The 22,482-nt window shown below is 35.7% G+C and overlaps 1 protein-coding gene across 3 annotated transcripts in view; it reads left to right on the forward strand.

Annotated features, from left to right (window-relative positions):
* Positions 1-22,482, forward strand: part of tanc1b (tetratricopeptide repeat, ankyrin repeat and coiled-coil containing 1b) — a 160,189-nt gene that overhangs the window by 71,910 nt on the left and 65,797 nt on the right. For all 3 annotated transcript variants that reach the window (XM_026271137.1, XM_026271139.1, XM_026271138.1), the window contains exons 5-7: positions 11,625-11,746; positions 13,630-13,798; positions 16,483-16,752. In XM_026271137.1, the coding sequence (XP_026126922.1) occupies positions 11,625-11,746; positions 13,630-13,798; positions 16,483-16,752 (561 nt within the window). The remainder of the gene's footprint in view (positions 1-11,624; positions 11,747-13,629; positions 13,799-16,482; positions 16,753-22,482) is intronic.

Here is a 22,482-nt window from a genome sequence, read left to right on the forward strand (position 1 = left end):
TGGTTTTCCTTATTGATGACCAACAGTGCACTTTATTGAAGATGAGCAGCTCTGTCTTTCACTGAAACTACACCTGTGATTAAAAAAAGTGCTTCATTCCTCTATCTATCTATCTATCTATCTATCTATCTATCTATCTATCTATCTATCTATCTATCTATCTATCTATCTATCTATCTATCTATCTATTCGTCTGTCTCTTAAAATTCAAGGGGTTTTAAGTATTTTCTCTCTCTTTATAATATTCTAGTATCTTCTAATCTTGTTTTTGAATGATGAACTGTAGTTCATTCGTTCGCATTCGTTTGCATTCGCACACAAACACTCACAGGTCTCCTTGACCTGCATCTCCAGACAGGAAGTAGAGCAGATGTCACAGCTTTCCAAAAGAAAGTTTGGGTTTCTTTGACTTCTTTATATCTGTGCAAAAACGTAATTTCATATCAGTAATTGAGTCTCTTGTGTGGTCTGCTCTTGCGTCTGAAGATATTCTGAGAGGAGAATTCACTTTGAGAGGTACGCCATCCAAAAAAAAATAAATCAAATGAAGGACATAAATATTGTTTGCAAAGTTGTGACTGCCTCTCGAGACCTTTGCTTCAGAACAAAGTTTATCCCTGAAACTCCTGTGGCGCAGGTAGACTCTGTTCATTTTCTTGAAAAGTCCTGCTAAAATCTGACGCTGGCCCTTAGATGATGTCATATTTCTGTAAGAACATCAGACGGTTGTGAAGCTCTCTGTGTTTCAGGGCTGCGTTTCAAACCATTTCAATGCTGAAATGTGTCATAAACGTGAGGATTTTCATAATGAGCAGCCTTAGACAGAATTACAAACTTCTACTGCTTTAGTTCTCTTGTTCGTTAATTCTCAACTGGTTAGTCGATACCCAGAAATGGGTTCAAGCCTGTTCTAACTGGTCACAGACAGCAGAAAAATCAATACTAAATAAATATAACGACACTGTTATAGCGTATAGTTAATATAGCAGCAAAAATAGCCTTATTTTATGCCAAATGCATGAAATTATCAACGTTAAAGAAACAGTCTAGTCTTCAGTCTGTGATGTTAAATTTGCATGTTGCTAGGCCAGAGCTGTGAGACGTTAATATTAATATTATTAAATTGTATTTATTTTTTAGGACATTTCGTTGAATTTCTCCACCTGATGTCCTAAAGCAAGAGCATTTAAGATACATTGCTTATCGATATTTGGCTCTTACTCAAAGAGAGGACATTTACATAGAAAAGTAAACCGTTGTTGAGCCGTGTTGTAATTAATTCCTAGTAATACCTGCCACCCACCACTTAGCTCACACAGCTCATTAATTAAGCAGAGAATGTTGCTGATTGGACTTGATTGAATGTGATGGAGATCATGCAGGAAGTTGAGGCCTGTAGGGACCAATTCATAAATGCTGCTGGATATGTGAACTGCCTTCTTAAAACGGTCAGTGAGGAGAATTGTATGAATGAAAGTGAGTGGACGCTTGGTGCTGAATTAACCACCACATCATGTAAGACATTTACTGTATGGGTGCACATTTGTGTGACACATTCATCCTATAGAGAGAGAGAGAGTTGTTGAGGTGAAATATAACAGAGAAATATAATTTTCTCAATATGCGTATTAGTTCATATGAATCTTCATGACATATTTATATTGCGCCTTATATAATGCAGATTGTGTCAAATAGGGTTTGAACCATAGGCGATACCATCATCGATCGCCGATGACTGATAGACCTCACGATGTCGAGCTGCTATTATGCCTGGCATTGAAACCTTCACTTTCGAGATTCACAATCACACGTACTCTGTTTATACTACGGAGCAGCAGTACTTGCTACACATTTTGCAAGTCATGCGCTATCATCCTCATCTCTCCTTACTCGGTTTATGTGGTTAGTAGACATATACCTGTATTCGGTAATACGATATATCGCGATAATTAATATGCACAATATTGTTATCGTGGGCACTTCTAAATACCGTGAATAATTATATATTACAAATTGTTCAGAATTTGAATGCATTTAAGAATACTTTTCCCAAATAGCCATTCAGATTTGTGGATTTGTTATGGTGTCCATCATAGCGCCAAATACTTCAATATTTAGACTAAATAGGCTATTTATTTTCAAACTTTTTTTTCATTTCAATCTTTTTTTTTTCATTTTAATATTTAATAACATGTTAAAATCGAAAGTTGCAACTGTGTCATTTAATGAGTTAACATGAACTAAGAGTTTTTTTTTTTTTTTTTTTTTAACAAAGATTTATAACTTTTGTAGCAAATGTAGCTGTTGCTCATTGTAAAGGTGAATGGTTAACTAATGAGATTTTAAAGTTATACCTATGGGTCTTTATAGTTCATTAATCTGTGTAAAACTTTTAACTTTATTTTTCTGCATTGCTTTATTGTATTTAAATGTTCAGTTATTATTGTTATTAAAAAGTTATTAAACCTGTTATACTGTATTATGACCACTTTTTTTTAACTAAATGGCAATACCGTGCTAATACCGTATACAGTGATAAAAGCATGAGCAATTAATCGCAACAGGAACATTTTGCTACTGTAATGTAACAGACAACTGTTAGCAATTGTTATTTGTCTTCTTTGCCTTTCTGAATACGGATTCAAGCTTCGGGCACACCCCCTAATCCCCCCTTTCCCCCCGATGTCATCATCCATCACAATGTTTCACTGTAGACATCATCTGATGCCAGTTTTGTAGACATCGGCCAACCCTAGTGTAAGCAGCTTTACAGTATTAAAATGGAAAATAGTGTGTATTATGTAAGAGCGAAAAGTAAACACTAAATTTTTCAGTTAGTCAAAAAATGGTCATATATATATATATATATATATATATATATATATATATTTACAGTGCCTTATTTTTTTTCACGTTTTATGTTACAGCCTTATGTTAAACTGCTTTAAATTACTTTTTTTTTTTTCACATAAGTATTCAAACCCTTAACTCAGTTCTTAGCTGGAACACCTTTACAGCCTCAAGTTTTTTTGGGCATGACGCTACAAACTTTGCTCCTCAGCATCTGTCAGGTATCTGCCATTCTTCTCTTCATCTCTTCACCTCTCAGGCTCAGATGCACATGTTCAGGTCTCTCCAGAGATATGTGATTGGGTTAAAGCTCAGGCTCTGGTTCGGCCACTCAAGGACTTTCACAGAGTTGTTTATAAGCTTGGGGTCATTGCCCAGTCTGAGGTTATGACTGCTCTGGACTGGGTTTTCTTTAAGGCTATCTCTATATTTTGGTGCATTGAGCTTTTCTTCTACTCTGACGAGTCCCTCGGTCCCTGCCGCTGAAAAACAGCTACCAGCACACTTTACTTCAGGGATGCTGCTCTGCAGGTGATGAGCAGAGCCTGTCTCCTTCAAACACGATGCATGGAATTGAGGTTCATCAGACCACAGAATATTGTTTCTCACAGTCTGAGGGTCCTTTAGGTGCTTTTCTTGCAAATTCCAGGTGTGTTTTCATGTGTCTTCACTGAGGAGAGGATTGCATCTGGCCACACCAGCATAAAGCCCAGATCGGTGGAGTGCAGTGATGTTTGTCCTTCTGTAGGTTTCTTCAATCTCCACAAAACCAGTCTTAAGTGTCAGTTTTTTGTTTCATTTAGATTTATACATCATCTGAAAGCCGAATAAAAAAGCATTGATGTATGTTTTATTAGGATAGGACAATATTTGGCCGAGATACAACTGAAAAATCTGGAATCTGAGTATGCAAAAAATGTAAATACTGAGAAAATTGCCTTTTAAACTTTTCATATATTTTTAATATACCTTAAAGTTTTGATATATTTGCAGTAGGAAATTGACAAAATATCTTCATGGAACATGATCTTTACTTAATATCCCAGTGATTTTTGGCATAAAAGAAAAATTGATAATTTTGACCCATAAAATGTTTTTTTGGCTATTGCTACGAATACACCCCAGAGACTTGAGACTGCTTTTGTGCTCCAGAGTCATATATGACATACATGATCATGGAGCTCAACTAGAGCGACCATTAGCTTCTTGTTCATAACCAAAGCCCTTCTCCATCAGTTGCTCAGTTTGGACAGGAGGCCCGCTCAGGAAAAGCTTGCTTCAGTACAGCAAACAAATAAAATCTTTAACCAGCAAGGCTTTAAAGCACATGTAAATAATGTACTTTTATGATTATGAATACGTTCAGTGTCCTGTGAGAATAACTCATCTGCTGAGTTAACATTTTGATGTGAATTTGTCACATTGTACAGTTTTTGAGACGGAGGTGCGCTGTAGCACAATACTACGATATTTTTTCAAAAGCAGATCGTGGAGACATTTATAATAGTCCACGATCAAAAATCGTCACATCGCACACTCCTACTTATTATTTTTCATGACACATCTATTGCAGCTTATAAATGCCACATCTGTCACACACTCATGACACCTGTGATGAAAACAAACGATGAACGATAAAATGACCTTCTGTTGAGCAGCACCACATCTTTTAAATGTTAACCGAACCTCCTCCTAGTAGTTTGTGTGTGTGTTTTTTTTTTTCCTGGAGACACACTGTGTGGATTTAATTTCAAACGCTAATATCTGATCTGCAAAACTCAGATCAAGTCACGCACAGTTTATGCAAGTGATTTATGAGAATGGATACTGTGTTTGAAAGAGAGCAGTGTGTGTTAGAGTAGCATTTGTTTCTTTATATGTCCACATATGAGAAGACGCTGACGATGTCCTCCACACGTCCTCCCTATAGTACATCTAGAAGTCTGATGGGGTAAATTTGGTCCGTGTTGTCCCTGATGGACATGCATGATGTCATCGCCGTGTCACATTCCCCGAGGCCACGACTGGTACCTGCTTTCTCTGCCGCACAATACACTATTTTTAGCCCCGTCCCGAAACGCTCCAGGGGCCTGCTGTAGATTAAACATGTTGGGTTTGTTCATGACTCTTATGTGCTCAGTTTTATGGGATGCTCTGAATTGTTAATGCTAAGCAATAGTCCTGTTTTATGAAGGTGTTTGTGTATATAAACGTCTGTCTGATGAAAGCTAGAGTTTTACATCGGGTCCCCAGAAGCTAACAGGGAGTATTAAAAGGAATAGTTCTCCTAAAAATTAGATTTGCCTCTTATCATTTACTCAAGCTTGTGTTGTTCTAAACCTGATTAGGTTTCATACGGACTGCTTTTATTAAACCTTTATTGCTGTTTTGTAGCTTGACAACATCTTCATTAACTTTTATTTTATAGAAAAGCTTCTTTTGTGTCCCTTTTGAGAAGAAATGTGCTTTTTAACGACATGAGGAAATGATGATTTTCTTTCATATATCCTGAATGTGTTTCTGCAGCGCTGCAGTAAAGGTGTTTCACACTCTTCAAAGTAAAGATGGTGTATGAGTTTCAATAGTTTAGAAAATGGTGTAGTGATGTGTAGTCTGTGTCTCGGTCTCAGACGGCTCGTCCCGGGCCACCCACAGTCCATTCATAGACCGTCTGCATAATACATACAAAACTAGACAGCACTTGGGAAAATCACAAGATCCAATTAAATGCCGGAATTAATTTGCATCTTCAGAGAGTAAAAGTCCATTTTTATCCCTGTGCTTTTATATTATTGTGTGTGTGTGACGGTGTAATAATTCAGATTTTTTGATTAGGTGAAAGTCGCAGACACACACATAAAAAAATAAACATATATATATATAACAAATAATTAATAACATTTGTAAATATATTATTATTTAATATTTTAATAATATAATTACTAAATGGTTAAATATATATATTATTTTTTTTTGGAGCACTTTTGCAATATAATACTTTTTCAGTCTTTCTAATTCATAGTTGTGTTTTATTCAGTTTGTTACTTGCCATTTCTTTGTAATTGTTTTTAAAATTAACTGAGGATTTCTGAATGAAAATGTCTTCAAACCAAATCCTACACCATATCTCTCTCTCTCTCTCTCTCTCTCTCTCTCTCTCTCTCTCTCTCTCTCTCTCTCTCTCTCTATATATATATATATATATATATATATATATATATATATTATTGTTATTAGTATTATTTTTATCTCTTTTAGATAAACCTTTCTCTAAATGGCATGTAAAACCAAAGATTGTGGGCCAGACTTTGTTGATCGGTTATGATACTGTTTGATGTGTTTAAAGAGCTTTATTACTCTCTCTGCTCACTTTAGAGATGAGAAACTGCTTCCATGTCTTTTATTTTCAAGCCTGTGTATTAACTGTCTTTACATTTATTTTGAAAGATGAAGCTCACGATTATGGAAAAGGGCGTTACACTTCCAATGAGTGCTTGCTTGTGGTGTTTGGCCAATCACAATGCACTGGGTCAGTTGGCCAATCAGAGCAGACTGAGCTTGTCAGAAAGAGGTACTTTGTAGAAAAAGATTTGTTTGAGAGAGGCGGGGCATAGAGGACCTACCAATAATGTACAGTATTTGAAAAATAATGTGTTTTTTAAACATTAGAGCATATTCTGTTACACCAAATACACAAAATAAAGATCTTTAAAAAGCATCGTATGACCCCTTTGAAGAGTTCGATTTACTTCCATCAATCAGTTCATTAGTCTGTTTACTTCAGTGTATCGATTCAAAGCTCTTGTGTTATTGATTCATTTGCATTATCACTCCAGTTTTCTTATGTTAATTGAGTGGAAAACCTTTTGGAAAAACTATTGTGTGTACTAGATTATTATTATTATTACGTTGATTCTTTTGAATATATTTAACTACAGTGACTCTTTAGGTGAAATATTTGGAAAGAATCTTAAATATAGAGATTGTTTATAGTCAATAGGATGAAACAATATGGATTTTATGTACACTGCCCAGCAGAAATCAGCTCAGGAGCTGGACCAGTGTCAGAGCTCACAGCTAGCAAGTGAAGAAACGCTCATGATTTCAGATTAATTCTGAATTCTGAACATGGCGGTCTGCTGGGATGTTGGGTGGAAAGGGCACCTGTTAACAGCTTGTTGCTGTGACACTGGCATTCACAGTAGCAGATGTTTTGCCTGGATGAACGAGTAGCGAGCGTTTGTTGGGCTCTTCTCTGGAAGACGAGAGCGGTGCTGAAATGTTTTTGGGAGCATGTAAATGAGTCCCTGCAGCACTCAAGCATGAATGAAAGCAGACGGCGGTGAGGAGACATGGAGACACGTTTGAGAGGGATGTTGGCTCGTGTGTTGTTTTTAAATGTCAAGATGACGTCTGTGGGAGTAATTGTGCTCTTCAGACGCTGGTGTCCGAAATCACCCAACTGCACTATGGCAAGTACTACTATAGCTTATAAGCCATTTGAAAAACCTTACTTATTAAAATCGGTTTTGTTTGCATCTTTTGTAACATGAATGAAAGGTTCCATTGACTTTCACTACAGTTCAAAAAGTTTAGGATCGGTAAGATTTTTTTAATGTCTCTTCACCAAGGCTACATTTATTTTCCATTTGAATGCATTTTACATTTTAATTTATTCCTTTGATTTTCAGCATCATTCCTCCAGTCTTCAGTATCACATGATCTTCAGAAATCTTTCTAATATGCTGATTTGCTGCTAAAGAAACATTTCTGATTATTATCAATGCTGCTTAATATTTTTGTGGAAAGAATGAGACCACTCAAGATAAAAAAAAAAAGAAGAAGATTTTAATCATGCATGAAAGTGACAAAAAGTGAGTGAAGAAATTTAAAATTATTTCTATTTAATAAATGCATTAACAAATTTAATTAATATATTTGAAAAATGCAAATGAATGCTTTTCATTAAACTTAATCTTCATCAAAAAATCCTGAGAAAGTGCATCACCATTTCAACACAAAATATGAAGCAGCTAAATTGGTTTCAACATTGATAATAATCAGACATGTCTCTCGAGTCAAATAAATTGTAATGATTTCTAAATATCATGTGAGACGGAAAACTGGAGTAGTGATGAAGAAAATTCTGCTTTGCATCACAGGAATAACATCACATTTTATAATATATTGTTACGTGTTCAAAGATGTTAAACGGGATGATTGCGCAACACTTGCGTGAGTTACTGTTGCTATGAAAGCGAGCAGTAAAAACAACCAGAAATACCAGACTTCAGTAATACAAGACGTTTAATCTTTAGTGGATGCAGTTACTAGGACCAAAACAAACAATGTAAAAGGTGAAAATAGTAATAAAGAATAGAATACAAGAGTGTCGCCAAATTAATTAAACAATCAAAACATAAATACCATAGCTAGTTTACCCAACCTCTAAACTAACTAGCAAAGTAAAATGTAGAAATAAACCCCGAAATCTTCAGCGGATTCGCCACCTTAGATAAACTATTCTAACTAACAAACGTAAATACAACAGTGGCGATCACTCTCCGCCTAGCTAACAATACCAACAAACTGCCTACCGTTGGTTCACGCTGTACATTCCACAATCGGTAGAATAAACTCAGTAGCAACACATTAAAAGCGCTAAACATATTATGTTACACGCACAAGCAAATGCAACGTCAGAATTAACAAACACGAAGGAGTATTACTCACATCACAGAGACTAGGCATAACTCAAACATTAACAACAGTTCATGACTTTGGAGCAAAGGAACAAATCAATTCACATGAGCTGGCGAAAAAAATCTCTCGTGCTCCTTGTGAATGGGCCTTTTAAACCCGGCAGCGCGCCATCGGATTGGTCCACCAGCTTCTATGACGTGTGGGATAACGACACATCTGCCGACCAACCAATGAGCACCACCTGAAAGTAATGAACACACACACACAAAAACAAAGAGAAACAAGTCCACGTGGAACGTAATACATATTAAAACTAAAAACTGAAAAGTTAGTTTAATTTATCTCTTTCGTATTTGTCTTATTGCACTTAAAAAAATATTAATTATATATATCATCTAAATTATATATGAACAACTATTATTTTTATAATTGCTCCCTTTTCACTACTGTTAAAGTAAAATTGTTTCATAGTTCATAGTCAACGCATCTGTACGCATACGCGTCCCCGAGGCTACGCATCGTTACGCTTCGGCCGCCAATATGCGTCGGTCCGTAGCCAAATGTGTCGTCCTAGTTTTTGATACGTGACGCGCCGATGCACGCAATACTATGCGTTGTCAGTGGGGGCGACATTGCAAGTATTGTACATCAATTCAAGTATATTGTGTTTACAGAAGAAGAAGGTTTGAATACAATGGCGGGCGAAGAGGAAAAATTATCCGAACTTCCCACAGTCTATCTCTGCGTTGCCTTTGTTGCCGCCGATGTAAAATCAGCAACAGAATACACTCCTCTTCAGTTGCCATTGTGATCTGAATATCACGCGACCCGACTCTACTAATGTCACCCACCCGACTCTACTACCCCCTGTTGCGTGAGTGGTGTATTGCATACACACATTGCCCGTGACGCTTGTGTCCACTGTTTAGACTATGAAAGGGAGTGCGTCGCTCGCGTCGCTTGCTCTCGTTTCTCGCGTTGACTATGTAATGGCCCTAAATGTAATTGTAATAGTAGCATGTTTTAGAGATCTTCGTGTGCTGCTCTCTTACCAAAGTGAATCAGTCTCTCTGTTCAAGGCATCTAGGCACTGAAATAGCTTGTGTTTTGTGAAATGGATCTCAGGCCATGGTGTTTTCCTGAAATAGCTCAGCTGGGCCGTGTTAAGGGTAGCTGGTGTCTTGTGTGTGATGGTGTTTGTGGATCTGTGGGTAAAATCAATAACGCCAGTGATGGAGACATGCAATAGAGTGTAGTTTCTTCTGCGCTGTTCAGGCTTTTCATACAGAGATGAAACAAAATTAATGTTTTTTGCAAAGAGTCACAAAAACGTAAGCTAATTTACTCTCTCAAGCAAACGGTTATATATTTGCAAACCTAATAATCTAATTCATATTAACAAAATAAGGTTTGCAAGTGCACAACCAAATTTCCTTTCTCTAAAATAAGATTTTCAAATGAAAAAACAATTCATGCATTTCTAAGTATCCACATTTCTGAATATTTCTGATTGTTGAATTGTCACCATATGTTTGCAGACTTTTCTGTGAGGCACAGATTTACAAGTTTGTGTTTTTAAACATTCTCTTTAGCCAATCAGATGTGTGTTAAATAAATCAAAAAGAGCATTTGTTTGTGAATGTGAATTGGCATACACATTTGGGAATCAAATTTTCTAAATATACACACACATTGTTTGAGGCTCTTTTAGCTCCAGACCTGTGTGCTGAATGAAAGATTTGTGTGTGAGCGCTCTGAATCTACAGGAATGCTTGTTATTAATATGTGTGGCACTGAGATGAGAGATGAAAGAGTAATGAGAAAATGGATATTAATAACAAACTCCTCATCTGTTCATTCTCATCACATATTCTTTCTTACTCCATACAGACTGAAGAAATAGTTCACAGGCAGTGACAGTTTAGTCTGTTTACTCACCCTCGTCTGCTTCATGCTGTTATTTTTTATCTTCATGCATGCATTTGATCTTTTTCTGTACCACAGTGTTCTTTTCTAAGTCTTTTCTTAAATGAGTTGTTGGAGGTGCAGATTGACATTTGAGTCATTATTTGCTCATAAACTGTCTTCAGAGACTTTCACTCTTATCTTTCATATTTAGTTTTGTTTTGTCCGTCATTGTTTATCACTGTTAAAGGGATAGTTCATCCAAAAATGTAAATTTGGTGAAATAGTACTCACCCTCAGGTCATCCAGGATGCATGTTTTGAGTTAGTTTCTTCATCAGATTTGGAGAAATGTAGCATTGCATCAGTGGATGCTCTGCAGTGAATGGGTGCCGTCAGAATGAGAGTCCAAACAGCTGATAAATGCATCACAATAATCCACACCGCTCCAGTCCATCGGTTGATGTCTTATGAAGTGAAAAGCTGTGTGTTTGTAAGAAACAAATTCACCATTAAGATGTTTTTAACTTCAAGCAGCTGCTTCTAACCAAAATACGAGTCCTGTTTCCATAATATTTCTTTCTCCAGTGAAAAATGAATCTCTTCTAAATCAGGAGAGAAATCTGCACAGATCACGCACCGTTCACAGTCCAAAACATCTCTAAACAAATATGCAGCTGTATTTTGATGTGAGAGCCAACAGGAGATGAACTTTATTACTCCAGGAAGCGTTGGATTATGGACTGGTATTTTGGCCAGAAGTGATGGTTTAAATTTAAAACACTTTAATGAAGGATTGATTGGTTGTTACCGTATTCGTAAATGGTGTATCAGATTGGAGAGGGGGAGGGGTTAAAAATGTGAGGCATTTGTTATGTCATCAGCAAAGGAAAGTTGTTTCAGAGGTAGACCAAAATTAATTTTTTTTTTTTTCCTGTAGAATAAGATGCAGAATTTACAGTAAGACCAGAAGCATGAATTAAGAGAGTAAACCGAGTCCGTCTGAGTTCTGACTCATGACTTTCTGTGTGATTCCCGTTTTGTGCCTGTTTTAGAGAATGGCAGTGAATGAGTGTTGTGTTATCTGCGCAGATCCTGTAATTTCTCTCTCTCTCTCTCTCTCTCTCTCTCTCTCTCTCTCTCTCTCTCTCTCTCTCTCTCTCTCAGAGCCGGCCGGTCCAGGCCCCTCCCCCGCCGCTCAGGAGTTGATGACACGCTTGGGGTTCTTGCTGGGCGAAGGCATCCCGGGCTCCTCACGCATACCTATGGACGACAAGAATGAAAAAAAGGTATTTTCCACAGCCGCTGCAAGAGTGAGAGAACGAGACGGTGAGACGACAGGAAGAAAACCGCTTGGATTAAAGCCGTCTGTCAGTGTGAGACGCGATGAGGAGTGTGTCTGTGTGCCTCCACAGTAAGTCATTCCCGTTCGCTCTGAACCGCTGCAGAGCCGGCCACCAGAAACCTGAGTCCTGCTAACTGGAGGTCTGCTCCAGAAATATTTCAGCTCTGTCAGGGTTGAGATGAGAATGAGATAATTAGGCTGAGGCTGTGGTACGAACGCCCTTCATGTGCAATGCTTTTGTTTAATAAATCACAATGGCTCGTGTGGGAATTGGGTGAAGAGGGAAGCAACAATGTGTGTCTTTGAGAGTTGCTAATGATCTGCGTCGCTTGTTCTCGGACGAGCGTCTTTAATCTGTTTCATGAGGTTGCCGTCTGGAAGTTTGTTTTAAAGGAACTTTCATTGGTTTTGTGACCTTGACTGACTCGTGTCCCTGCGGTGACTCAGAGGGGCTGCTGGTGTTTGGGGTCTGAGAGAGGAGCACGTAAACAGTCTGCCTCTTTCAGGCTTTTCAACACTCATTTCATTTAGTTTGGATCTATTGTGTTAATCAAAAATATGTTGAGATATATTGAAATGAAAGCACCTCTTCTAGGATGAACATGTTTTTAAAGTCTGAATCGAAATGGTTTATGATGATGTTAGTGGGTCTTAATGTCAAAAAAGTTGATGTCAAATGTCACGTGTGTATGGGTGTCAAAAAATAAATAACATTTAAAAGATAATAATAGTAATAAATGATGATAATATTAAAAAGAGTATTTTTCGAATTAAATATTTATGTATGTATTATTATTATCATTACCATAAGATTGAAATAGTTTTTATATTTAAATATTAAAATTTAAATATTAATCAGCATCCAGGAAGAGAGTTTGTTGTCATCTTACAAAATTGTTTGACATTTTTGTGGAGTATATAATGCCTAGTTGGAGTTATTTATTTTTTTCATCTGGAGATATGGAAATATAATCAGCATTTAGAAGCTAAAAAAAAATAAATAAATAAATAAATAAATAAATAAATAAATATATATATATATATATATATATATATATATATATATATATAGTTGTTTGTTATATTAATTGCAACAATTATTATTAATTATATAATAATTATATTATTGTAAATAATAAAAATGAAGTACTATTAATAATGAAGAAATTAATTTTGTTGTCATGTGACAATAAAATCTTAAAAGGGAATATGACATTGAGGTCTACTCATGAGTATAGGTCAAGACAATATAATGTCAACATTTGAAAGCTGAAATATTTTTGCTTAATATTTAATCATTATAATAGTAATACAAATAAAATAATAACACATTATATATTAATATTTAATTATTAATTCATAATTATAATAAACTTTAAATAATACTTCATATTTAATTATTATTACTAAACAATAAATCCATTTTAATGTTAAATAAATATTATAATTAATATGCAGGAAGCCATTTTGTTGTCATGTGTCCAAAAACCCTTAAAATCTGAAATGCGGTTTAGAGAAGCACTGTAAACCCTTGTGCATCATGTCAGTAATTTATCGGTGGTTAATAATAATTATAGGTGGGTTTTCTCCAGTCAGTCCTGGATTGAGTCATGTGAAGGGTTCTTGGATGAGGCTCTTGTGGCATGTCAGGGATTTTTACCTCATCAGTTGTTTATTTCTGCTGGTTGCTTTTATTTGGTTGAAGAGAAACATCAGACTCTGAGATTGATTTAGCTGTTAACATCTTCTACCCCTCCATATACTCTAACACAGATAAGAGTGTTTGCATTATTACTGCATCAACATGTCTCTCTGTTATCTCTGCAGTGTCCAGTGAATCAGGGAATCAGTCCGTGTTCCACTCTGACCAGCAGCACGGCGTCCCCGTGTACAGACAGCCCCTGCTCCACCTTAAACAGTAACAGCAGCCACCCGGCCTGTGGAGCCCTCACCAGCCCCAGCTCCACCCTCGAGAGCAAAGACAGCGGCATCATCGGTGAGAAACACACACTTCCACATCAACATCCAACCCACAAAACCTCACTGGCACAAAGAATCAAAGTCAAAGAATCTCAGTACTGTCCAGGTTATTACAGTTCACAAAAACTGAAACTAAAACCAGAAAAATGCTTCAGACTGAAATAAAGCTTTATTTCATTTCTCATTTTAATTCAGTTTAATTTGAAAATAACTAAAACTGAAATAAAGAATAATAAAATGTATGTAGACATAAACAAAGACTACAATGGAACACACAATAAAAGTAACAATACTGTAACTAAAATTCTAATAAAAATAGAAAGTATAAAAATAAAAACTAGTTTCAAAATATTCATAAAAATTATAGTAGACTTTCAGTGATACTAAAATAACACTGGTTATACACAATATTATTTTTTTCCCATTAAAATCAGCATAATCTAGTCTAAAAAAAAATTCCATTATACATATACTTACAATTTTATTCTAAAAATTATATATATATATAAACAATTAACATATAAACAATTAACATATAAATCTATATATTAAATATATATCTACATTTTTACAGTGCAACAATGAAAATGAGAATTACAGACTGGTAAATTTCAACTTCTTTCAGTTTCGATGAATGTTCAGAAATTATGTAATAAAGAAAAAAATATAAAAAAATAAATACAAAAATTATAATAAAAATGAAGTGTTTTATATTTAAATATTAATATCAACATATATACTACAAATAAATAAATACATGATAATTTGCATAAATACAACAAAGCCTTTTTTATCATCTAATTTCCATTTGTTATAAGGTATTTCTTTTTAGTTTATTTATAAAATTCTTGATGTAGAAATGTAAGCATGCACTATTGTAGTATTTGTTTTTACTACATTTTATTAATAAAAAAAATAATTAAAAAAAGTGTCCTGACTGATTTCGATTTTATTAAAGTGTGATATTAAATGAACGGCAATGAGATTTTTACACATTATGGTAATAAGAATTTGTGTGGAAAATATGTTTATATTTTTGATTTTGGGGTAACGTGTGACCTGAGCATTTCTGTCTCACCCAATAACTGGAAATCTACCACACCTTCAGCAGTTTTGCGTCTCATCGCCTCATTAGAAGTGGAGATTGAGAGCTGAAAGCACAGCTCATGATGGCCTGTAGATCCAATCGTGGGGTGTTGATGCGGCTTGGCCGCTTCAGAAAGTCGGTTTTGAGCTCCAATCTTCAACATTTCTCTTTGAATTATGCAGCATTATGGGCTGGCAGTCCTAGTTTCTGAGAAAATATTAGAGAGTATTCGTTATTCCCACAAAGTTGTATTTAGAAAGGGGCATCTAACCCTGAATTATAGCCCATTTGCAATGACATCTAGCTTGCTAGGAGTTTATTTTGTCCTTTAGATGTAGTACACAGAAGAAGCATGTGTAAATTGTTTGTTAAATCCATTCTCTTGAACACAGGAATTGGTTCTGCTGGTGTTGAATGCGTTAGGCCTGTTGTCTGTGGGATGAGAGAAAGAGCAGGTCTGCTGGTTTGTTGATGTAGAGCAGTGTGTTTGGCCTGTGTGACCCGCTCAGGATGTGATTGATGCTCTCGTGACTTTGAAGTTTGTGAAGAATCAGCAGAAGGAAAAGCCAAACAGTGTGAGCAGCTGTTTAGATGCACTTACAGACACGTATACAGTGAGCTGCACACATCTGACTCCATATTGAACATCTGTTATTTAAACCCGGACATAAACAGAGCTTGAGGATTCGGAAACATTTCAAACAATGAAGAAATGTTTAACTGGCTTCTCAAAGTCATGAAAACCCTGGAATGTTAACAATTTCTGGAAATATCTGGAATTTATGCATTTATTTATTTTATTTATTTATTATTTATTTCTTTAAGGGAATGTGTAAATTAATGTATTATTATTATTTAATTATGACTGACTGGCTTTACACAAAATATCTATACACTGTATTAAATACTATTATAGTTATTAATTAAAAAAAAATATATATATATATATATATATATATTAGTAGTTTTATGGTGTTTTTATTTTTAATATATTTTTAAGTGTGTCAATATAATTTATACATTTTTATTTTAGTTTTCGTTAATAAGTACATACACTAAAGCTAAGCTTGATTTAAAATTTAAAGTGACAATTTTAATTAATAATGCATATATATATATATATATATATATATATATATATATATATATATATATATATATATATATACGAAAACTTGTTTTTGTGATATTTTCTTTTTTGTTTTCATTTTAAGTTTAGATATTTTTTTTTTTATCATTTTAATAGTTATTATGTTATGTCCATGTAATTTGTATGTACCTTTAAGTTATTTTAGTACACAAACTAAAGTAAAACTACATGAGAAACTAGCTTTTTATCTCATAAATGATATAGCACATATAAAAATGTAAAAAAAATCTAATTACTGCAATGAAAATTAATGAAAATTTGTATTGTATTGTATCCACACTATATCATTTATAGTGTGAACTTAGGATAAATCAAAATGGAGAGTACACGTAATCAGGCAGCTTGTTATTAAGGGTTGTTTGTTGTCTGTACCTGTGATTTGAGCTGAATAGAATCAGTTTAAATGAATGAGTCAGAATCATGTGTGCACACAGTGTCAGTAATCCAGTTTCCTCTCGTCCAGCCACCATCACCAGCTCTTCAGAGAATGACGACCGCAGCGGCTCCAGTCTGGAGTGGGGTAAAGAGGGCAGCATAAGGAGCTGCGCTCAGCATGTGCGGCCAGACACGTGCTCTCCGGTGGCCGAGGAGGAAGCCTCAACATCTGGGACAGGGGTACGGAGCGTCTCCACGGCTAAGAAGACTTCAGGAGCCGTAGCGTCCGAGGGCCCCGTCCAGTATCCCACGCAGAACTCGTCCAGTCTGATGATGCCTCGGCCGAACTCAGTCGCAGGTAAGAGAAATCCTGTGATTCCTGAGGCGATGACTGACGCGTGACTGCTGGAATGAAGCCGAGCAGAGACTCATGGGAAGACATTGCCACCAGTGTAAGAGTGTGTGTGTGTGTGTGTGTGTGTGTGTGTTGTAGATTGTGAGAGAGCTCATTATCAGGAGGCACATTCTTTCTCCTGTTGCTCCTTGAGGAAGCAGATACGTTGGGCAGCTGTTGCGTGTGTGTGTGTGTGTGTGTGTGTGTGTGCTGTTGGCCGGCTTCTGTCTTTAGCATCAGTTCCACATTCCTCCGACTGATCACGTGATCTTTCCCGCTTCTCTGTCAGATGGGTGAATTTCACAAAAACACGTTGTATTTCACACTGAAATCAAGAGAAAGAATTATGAATTTAATTAATTTGCATTACTGTAATGCTAAAAAAAATCTACCGTATTTTCCGGACTATAAGTCGCACTTTTTTCCATAGTTTGGCTGGTCCTGCGACTTATAGTCAGGTGCGACTTATCAAAATTAATTTGACATGAACCAAGAGAAATGAACCAAGAGAAATGAAAACATTACCGTCTCCAGACACGAGAGGGCGCTCTATGCTGCTCAGTTCTCCTGTAGTCTACACTGAAAACATAGAGTGCCCCCTGGCGGCTGTAGATGGTAATGTTTTCTCTTTGTTCTAAATAAATGTGACTTATAGTCCAGTGCGACTTCACCCTTTTAGCCACCTCCATACCAAACATAAGAGATGTGTCAATGCTCATGTATGGTCAGAACATCAAAAAAAAAAAAAAAAGCTAATTCAAGTTCTGGACTGATATCTTCTCCAAAAACATTTGAATGCCACCGACAAATATTCTTCCAAAACTCAGAAATCTCAAGGCAACAACCAACAAATATGAGCATGCGTCCCATCTGAGCGCTTGCATCGATCACCTAATGGAGAAACTGAAGGGTAAATTTGATGAGTTTAGTTTTGGTACAGTGTAACGTATGCAGCACTTTAGACTCTGTAAGTTGTAATCTTGCATTAATAGAGCAGGTATGAATTAGTTTCAGTCCTTCCTTCCAAATCTCTTTAGAAATATTAATTCCAGGCTGATTTTCCCATGCTACTTTCAGGTAATCTGAAGACAACGGCACAATGCAAGACAAACAAAGCAACAAACTGTCGCACCGAATATTTGGTCAAAGGAATAATACTATTGTGAACTATTGATTAAATTTATTATTTTATGTAAACAACAAAAAATGATTGTGTAGTTTATTTTATTTTACTAATTTATTTATTAATTTTTGTTATGTTTTATTTACATTTATTTGTTAAGTGCATGTAAAATATAAATATTATGAATGCGCATCAATTATTTTGCACCAATGAATAATGCACAATAAGACTTGAATAAGATCTGCTTAATACATACAAAACATTAGACATTCTGTTGAATTTTATTTAAATGCTTGTTAATTGTAGGCAATATTTCTGTATTTATAGTGCATTTTAGTAATAAGAATTTAAGTTTGTCTTAAATCATGCTCACAATGCTTACAAATTTAATTATCCTAAAATAACTTAAATCAATGTTTTTAGATTATGATGATGATGATGATGATTATTATTATTAATTTGATTTTGAAGTAAATTGTGACCTTGAAATTTTGTTGATGGGTTTCATGATCCTGGTTTTGACGATTTGTCTTGATTTGATTTGGTGTTTGGATAAATATGAGGCTTGCATTTCTCTCAGAACCTGATGTTTGTGATGAAGGCTGATGTTTTGAAGTCTGCAGAAGCTGTTGAGGTGTTCGTGAGAGAGATGGATGTGGGCGTTTGGTTTGGGTTTATTGTGGTGTGTGAGTATATTGTCTAAGGTAAGGTGCAGAAACCTTTCTCATAAAAAGCCGTCAGTCATTAAACTAAGCGAGTCGACGTGAAACAATAAAAACCGGTTGGCACCATAAAGCATCTGCAGTTGTCAAGGTTAGAGTATGTTTTCTTTAGTGTGTGTGTGTGTGTGTTCACATTTTCATTTTGTACACCTGCTTGCTTTTACTCATGTCACACCCCGCTTGGCCTTGGTGAATAAAGCATTAGTCTTTACTGAGCGTTTGATAGATCTGTAACTTCACTGCATTCACAGCTGCCACACACACACACACACACACACACATAGACACTAACAAAATACAGCTACAGATGGGAACAGGAATTTTATGATTCTGGTTCCAATTTATATTCTGCTTGACTCTAATATGGTAATGTCTGCATTAATGATACTTTTTTTAAAATAATAATAATATATATTTTTTTATTTAATTAAAAAATGTTTTTATTAATTTAAGGAATTATTTATTTATAATTTTTACAATTATTTTAAACTCAATAAAAATAATATTTTTTTTTGGTTGCATAGGTTTTTTTTTATTTTAATTGTATTGATATTTTAATTGAAGTACCAGCAGAGCGCTCTTCTGAATGTATATCTTTACAACTACTTGCTACTGAACTATTTGCATTTTGATTCAAATCTTAAATTGAAACAACAAGACAGTTATTGGTTCATTTTGAATGAGTGAAGAACCACTCTGAAAGATTCAGTCAGTGAATAAATCATTAGATCGATTCAAATAGCACTCAGCATTGATTCAGTGCAGCAGTAAACACTGTCAGAGTATTGTAATATGCCATACAGTCTATGCAAGAATGCAGACATTCAAGAATATCTTTCTGTTAGTGGTGTGCGATATGACTATCTATTTGTCTATTTCCACCGGCGGTAGTGCACATGACATCACATACTTATAACAAGCAGAATACAAAGTCTGTATACAATTGTAATAACAGTAACAGTTGCAAATTGTTTTGTTTAGACTATAGTATCATGGTAATTCACAAATTACCTCAATTTCATAGTTTCCTTTAGATTGGCAGGTTTGAGCGCAGGAACATAGTTTATTCTGCGTTCAGCAAATTAATTTTGTGTTGGTCGATGGACCTCGTTGAAAACCAAACAATACATCGCCGATCTGGAGCCATCTCCACTCGTGTCACCCATCTGCGTTTGTACAAGTGTCTTCAATTCCCGTGTTTGCAAACGCCTGGCTGGCTTTCTACAAACTGGGCAAATACAAACGAGACGGCGATAAATGAAAGATGTTAACAAGAAATTCGGAAACGATTCCTGTTTCAAAGTGAGCGCGTGCAGATGATGATTTAATGCGCAGATAGAGTTACTCTCACAGGACACTGCACTTATTCGCAATCACAAACGTACATTCTTTGCATGTGCTTTAAAGCCTTGTGGGTCAAACATTTTATTAGAGCGCTGTTCTGACGTACGCTTTTTCTAAACGCATACACATGAAGCACGGACTAAAAAGGCTGTCTAACAGCGCCTGATTACTGAACTGTTATCTCACGATTTACATAGAGACTCGCCCACCCCTTCTTTCAGTAAAAGTATTTTTTCTAAATAAGAACTGGTTAATCCTATTTGCAATCCTCATTCACTTGTTCAAATATTTGATGTAAGTGCATGCTGTTGGTTCTCTTATCCAGCTCCTGGCATGATGATGTCATAGTTCTGCTGCATTAGTGTTGGTTTTCGAGGGGCAGATGGGAAGGACAAAGCATCATTAGGTGAAGCTCACCGAGGACACAGCCTCCATTTACTTTAGACACTTTGGTCGTGTGTGGAGTCCATGTAAATGGAGCAGAGAGTGAGACACTCAACAGGACGCTTAATGTGTTGTAAAACAACATGATAGAGCACTTTTCTAAACATGCATGTAGTATTCTGAAGTCGCAGATGTATGTGTGCAAAATTAATGCTGTATATTGCTTTATATGAAGTAACAAGCCATAGTGAAATCTGATTTGTGAACAGATTGTTCTTTTGACTCTAGTATATTGTACTGTTTTTTCCCTCAGTTGGTCAGAACAAAAGTGGCAGAATTGTCACTTACTGGTTTAGATGACAATATACGGTGAAAATTCTTATTTGGGTCATGCTTCAAAGACATAGGCTAGAAACTGTGATTCCAACAGCCACATGGTGCACGACCCACATTTAAAAAAGTATTCTGCAAATAACTGCATTTGCAGGTTTCAAACAGAGATGGCGACAAAGAGGCAAAACTTAAAGACTTCAGATTTAAAGGGATTGTTCACCCAAAAATGAAAATTTGATGTTTATCTGCTTACCCCCACAGCATCCAAGATATAGGTGACTTTGTTTCTTTGGTAGAACACAAACTGAGATTTTTAAAACAAATTGTTGCAATCTGTTAATAAATAATACACAAACAAAACCAAATGCTTTTGACGATACATTGATGTGTAAAGACAAAATGAACGGTCTGTGCAAGAAATGTGTCGTCGTCTTGGTTTATGGCGGATCGCAGACTTGTAAGTGCATTACCGCCACCTATCTCTCAAATTGACCATTGACATTCTATGTACAATCTCAATTAGGAGTGTCACTGGTGCACTTGAACAGTTCCCAGAAAGTTCTTACATTCCATCTGCACTGTATTTTAATTGTTGATCTATATTTTTTGGACAGCATACATTTTAGAGTGACATGAAAAGAATGATCCATTTTTGTGATCTGTCTCTTTAAGTGTTGTGGAGTAAATGGCGCTGTCAGTGGAGATGCTGCTGCTTTAGTGTCTGTCTGGGATTCACGACCTCAGTGAATAATCATTCCATTTCATTTCTGCCACTGAACTTCATTTGTGTCCAGGCAACCGATCCATTTACCGGACAGCTCATTAAGACCACACTGAACTCTCTCTCTCGCTCTCAGAGAAAACAAAGACCCCGTTTTAACCGCTCAGATATTAGAATGACTCAGAAATCTCACCCGTGTCAATCCTGGTGCTGCTGCTGTTTTTTTGCCTATGAATTTTCATCTTACAGATGAGAACTTGAGTGTGCAAAACTCATCTCTCTAATGTAAACTTGGGTGATATATTCACATTTCTCTGCTACTGCTGTCATTTTTTGTTTATCAGCTCAAGCAAAAGTTTGAAGAGCATTTTGCTGAGCAAGTTAAGCTGTCAACATTTATTAGCTGTTGACAGGTAAGAGTTTATTACCTGAATAATAGCGCATCTGGTTTGCATCTCCCCCTTGAGATGGAAGTTTTTTTACCACCACAATCCCACAATAATGCATGTAAAGTACATTCAGCAGGTTTGTGCACTTGAAGTATATTGACTAAACCTTTCCATCTGTCTTTGTGTGCTTGTGTTCTGTTTGTTTATGGCTTAAGAGAGAGATTTGGTTTCTCTTAATTAAGCTTTAGAAGAAGAAACATTGTAAAACTTGGTAAGATCCAGTTCTGTCCGTTTGAATTAATCAGTGATTGATTGGAGATCTGATATTTGGTTATTATTATTATTTCTCATGAGTCATTTTAGATTATATACATCAATATTAAGGTAAATGTTGTCATAAGGATATACAGTTTGGTGTCAGTAAGATTTTAAATTCTCATCAAGTCTGCTCAGAAATACAGAAAAAACAGCCATATTGTCGAATATTTTTACAATTTAAATTAACATGTGAATATTTAAATTTTCTATGTGAATATTTTTTTCAATTGTAATTTATTTCTGTGATGTGCAGCTGTATTTTCAGCATCATTCCTCCAGTCTTCAGTGTCACATGATCTTCAGAAATCATTCTCATATGCTGATTTGCTGCTCAAAAAACATCTCATTATGTTGAAAACC

The sequence above is a fragment of the Carassius auratus genome, chromosome 9 (assembly GCF_003368295.1).
Source record: "Carassius auratus strain Wakin chromosome 9, ASM336829v1, whole genome shotgun sequence".
NCBI classification, from domain to species: domain Eukaryota; kingdom Metazoa; phylum Chordata; class Actinopteri; order Cypriniformes; family Cyprinidae; genus Carassius; species Carassius auratus.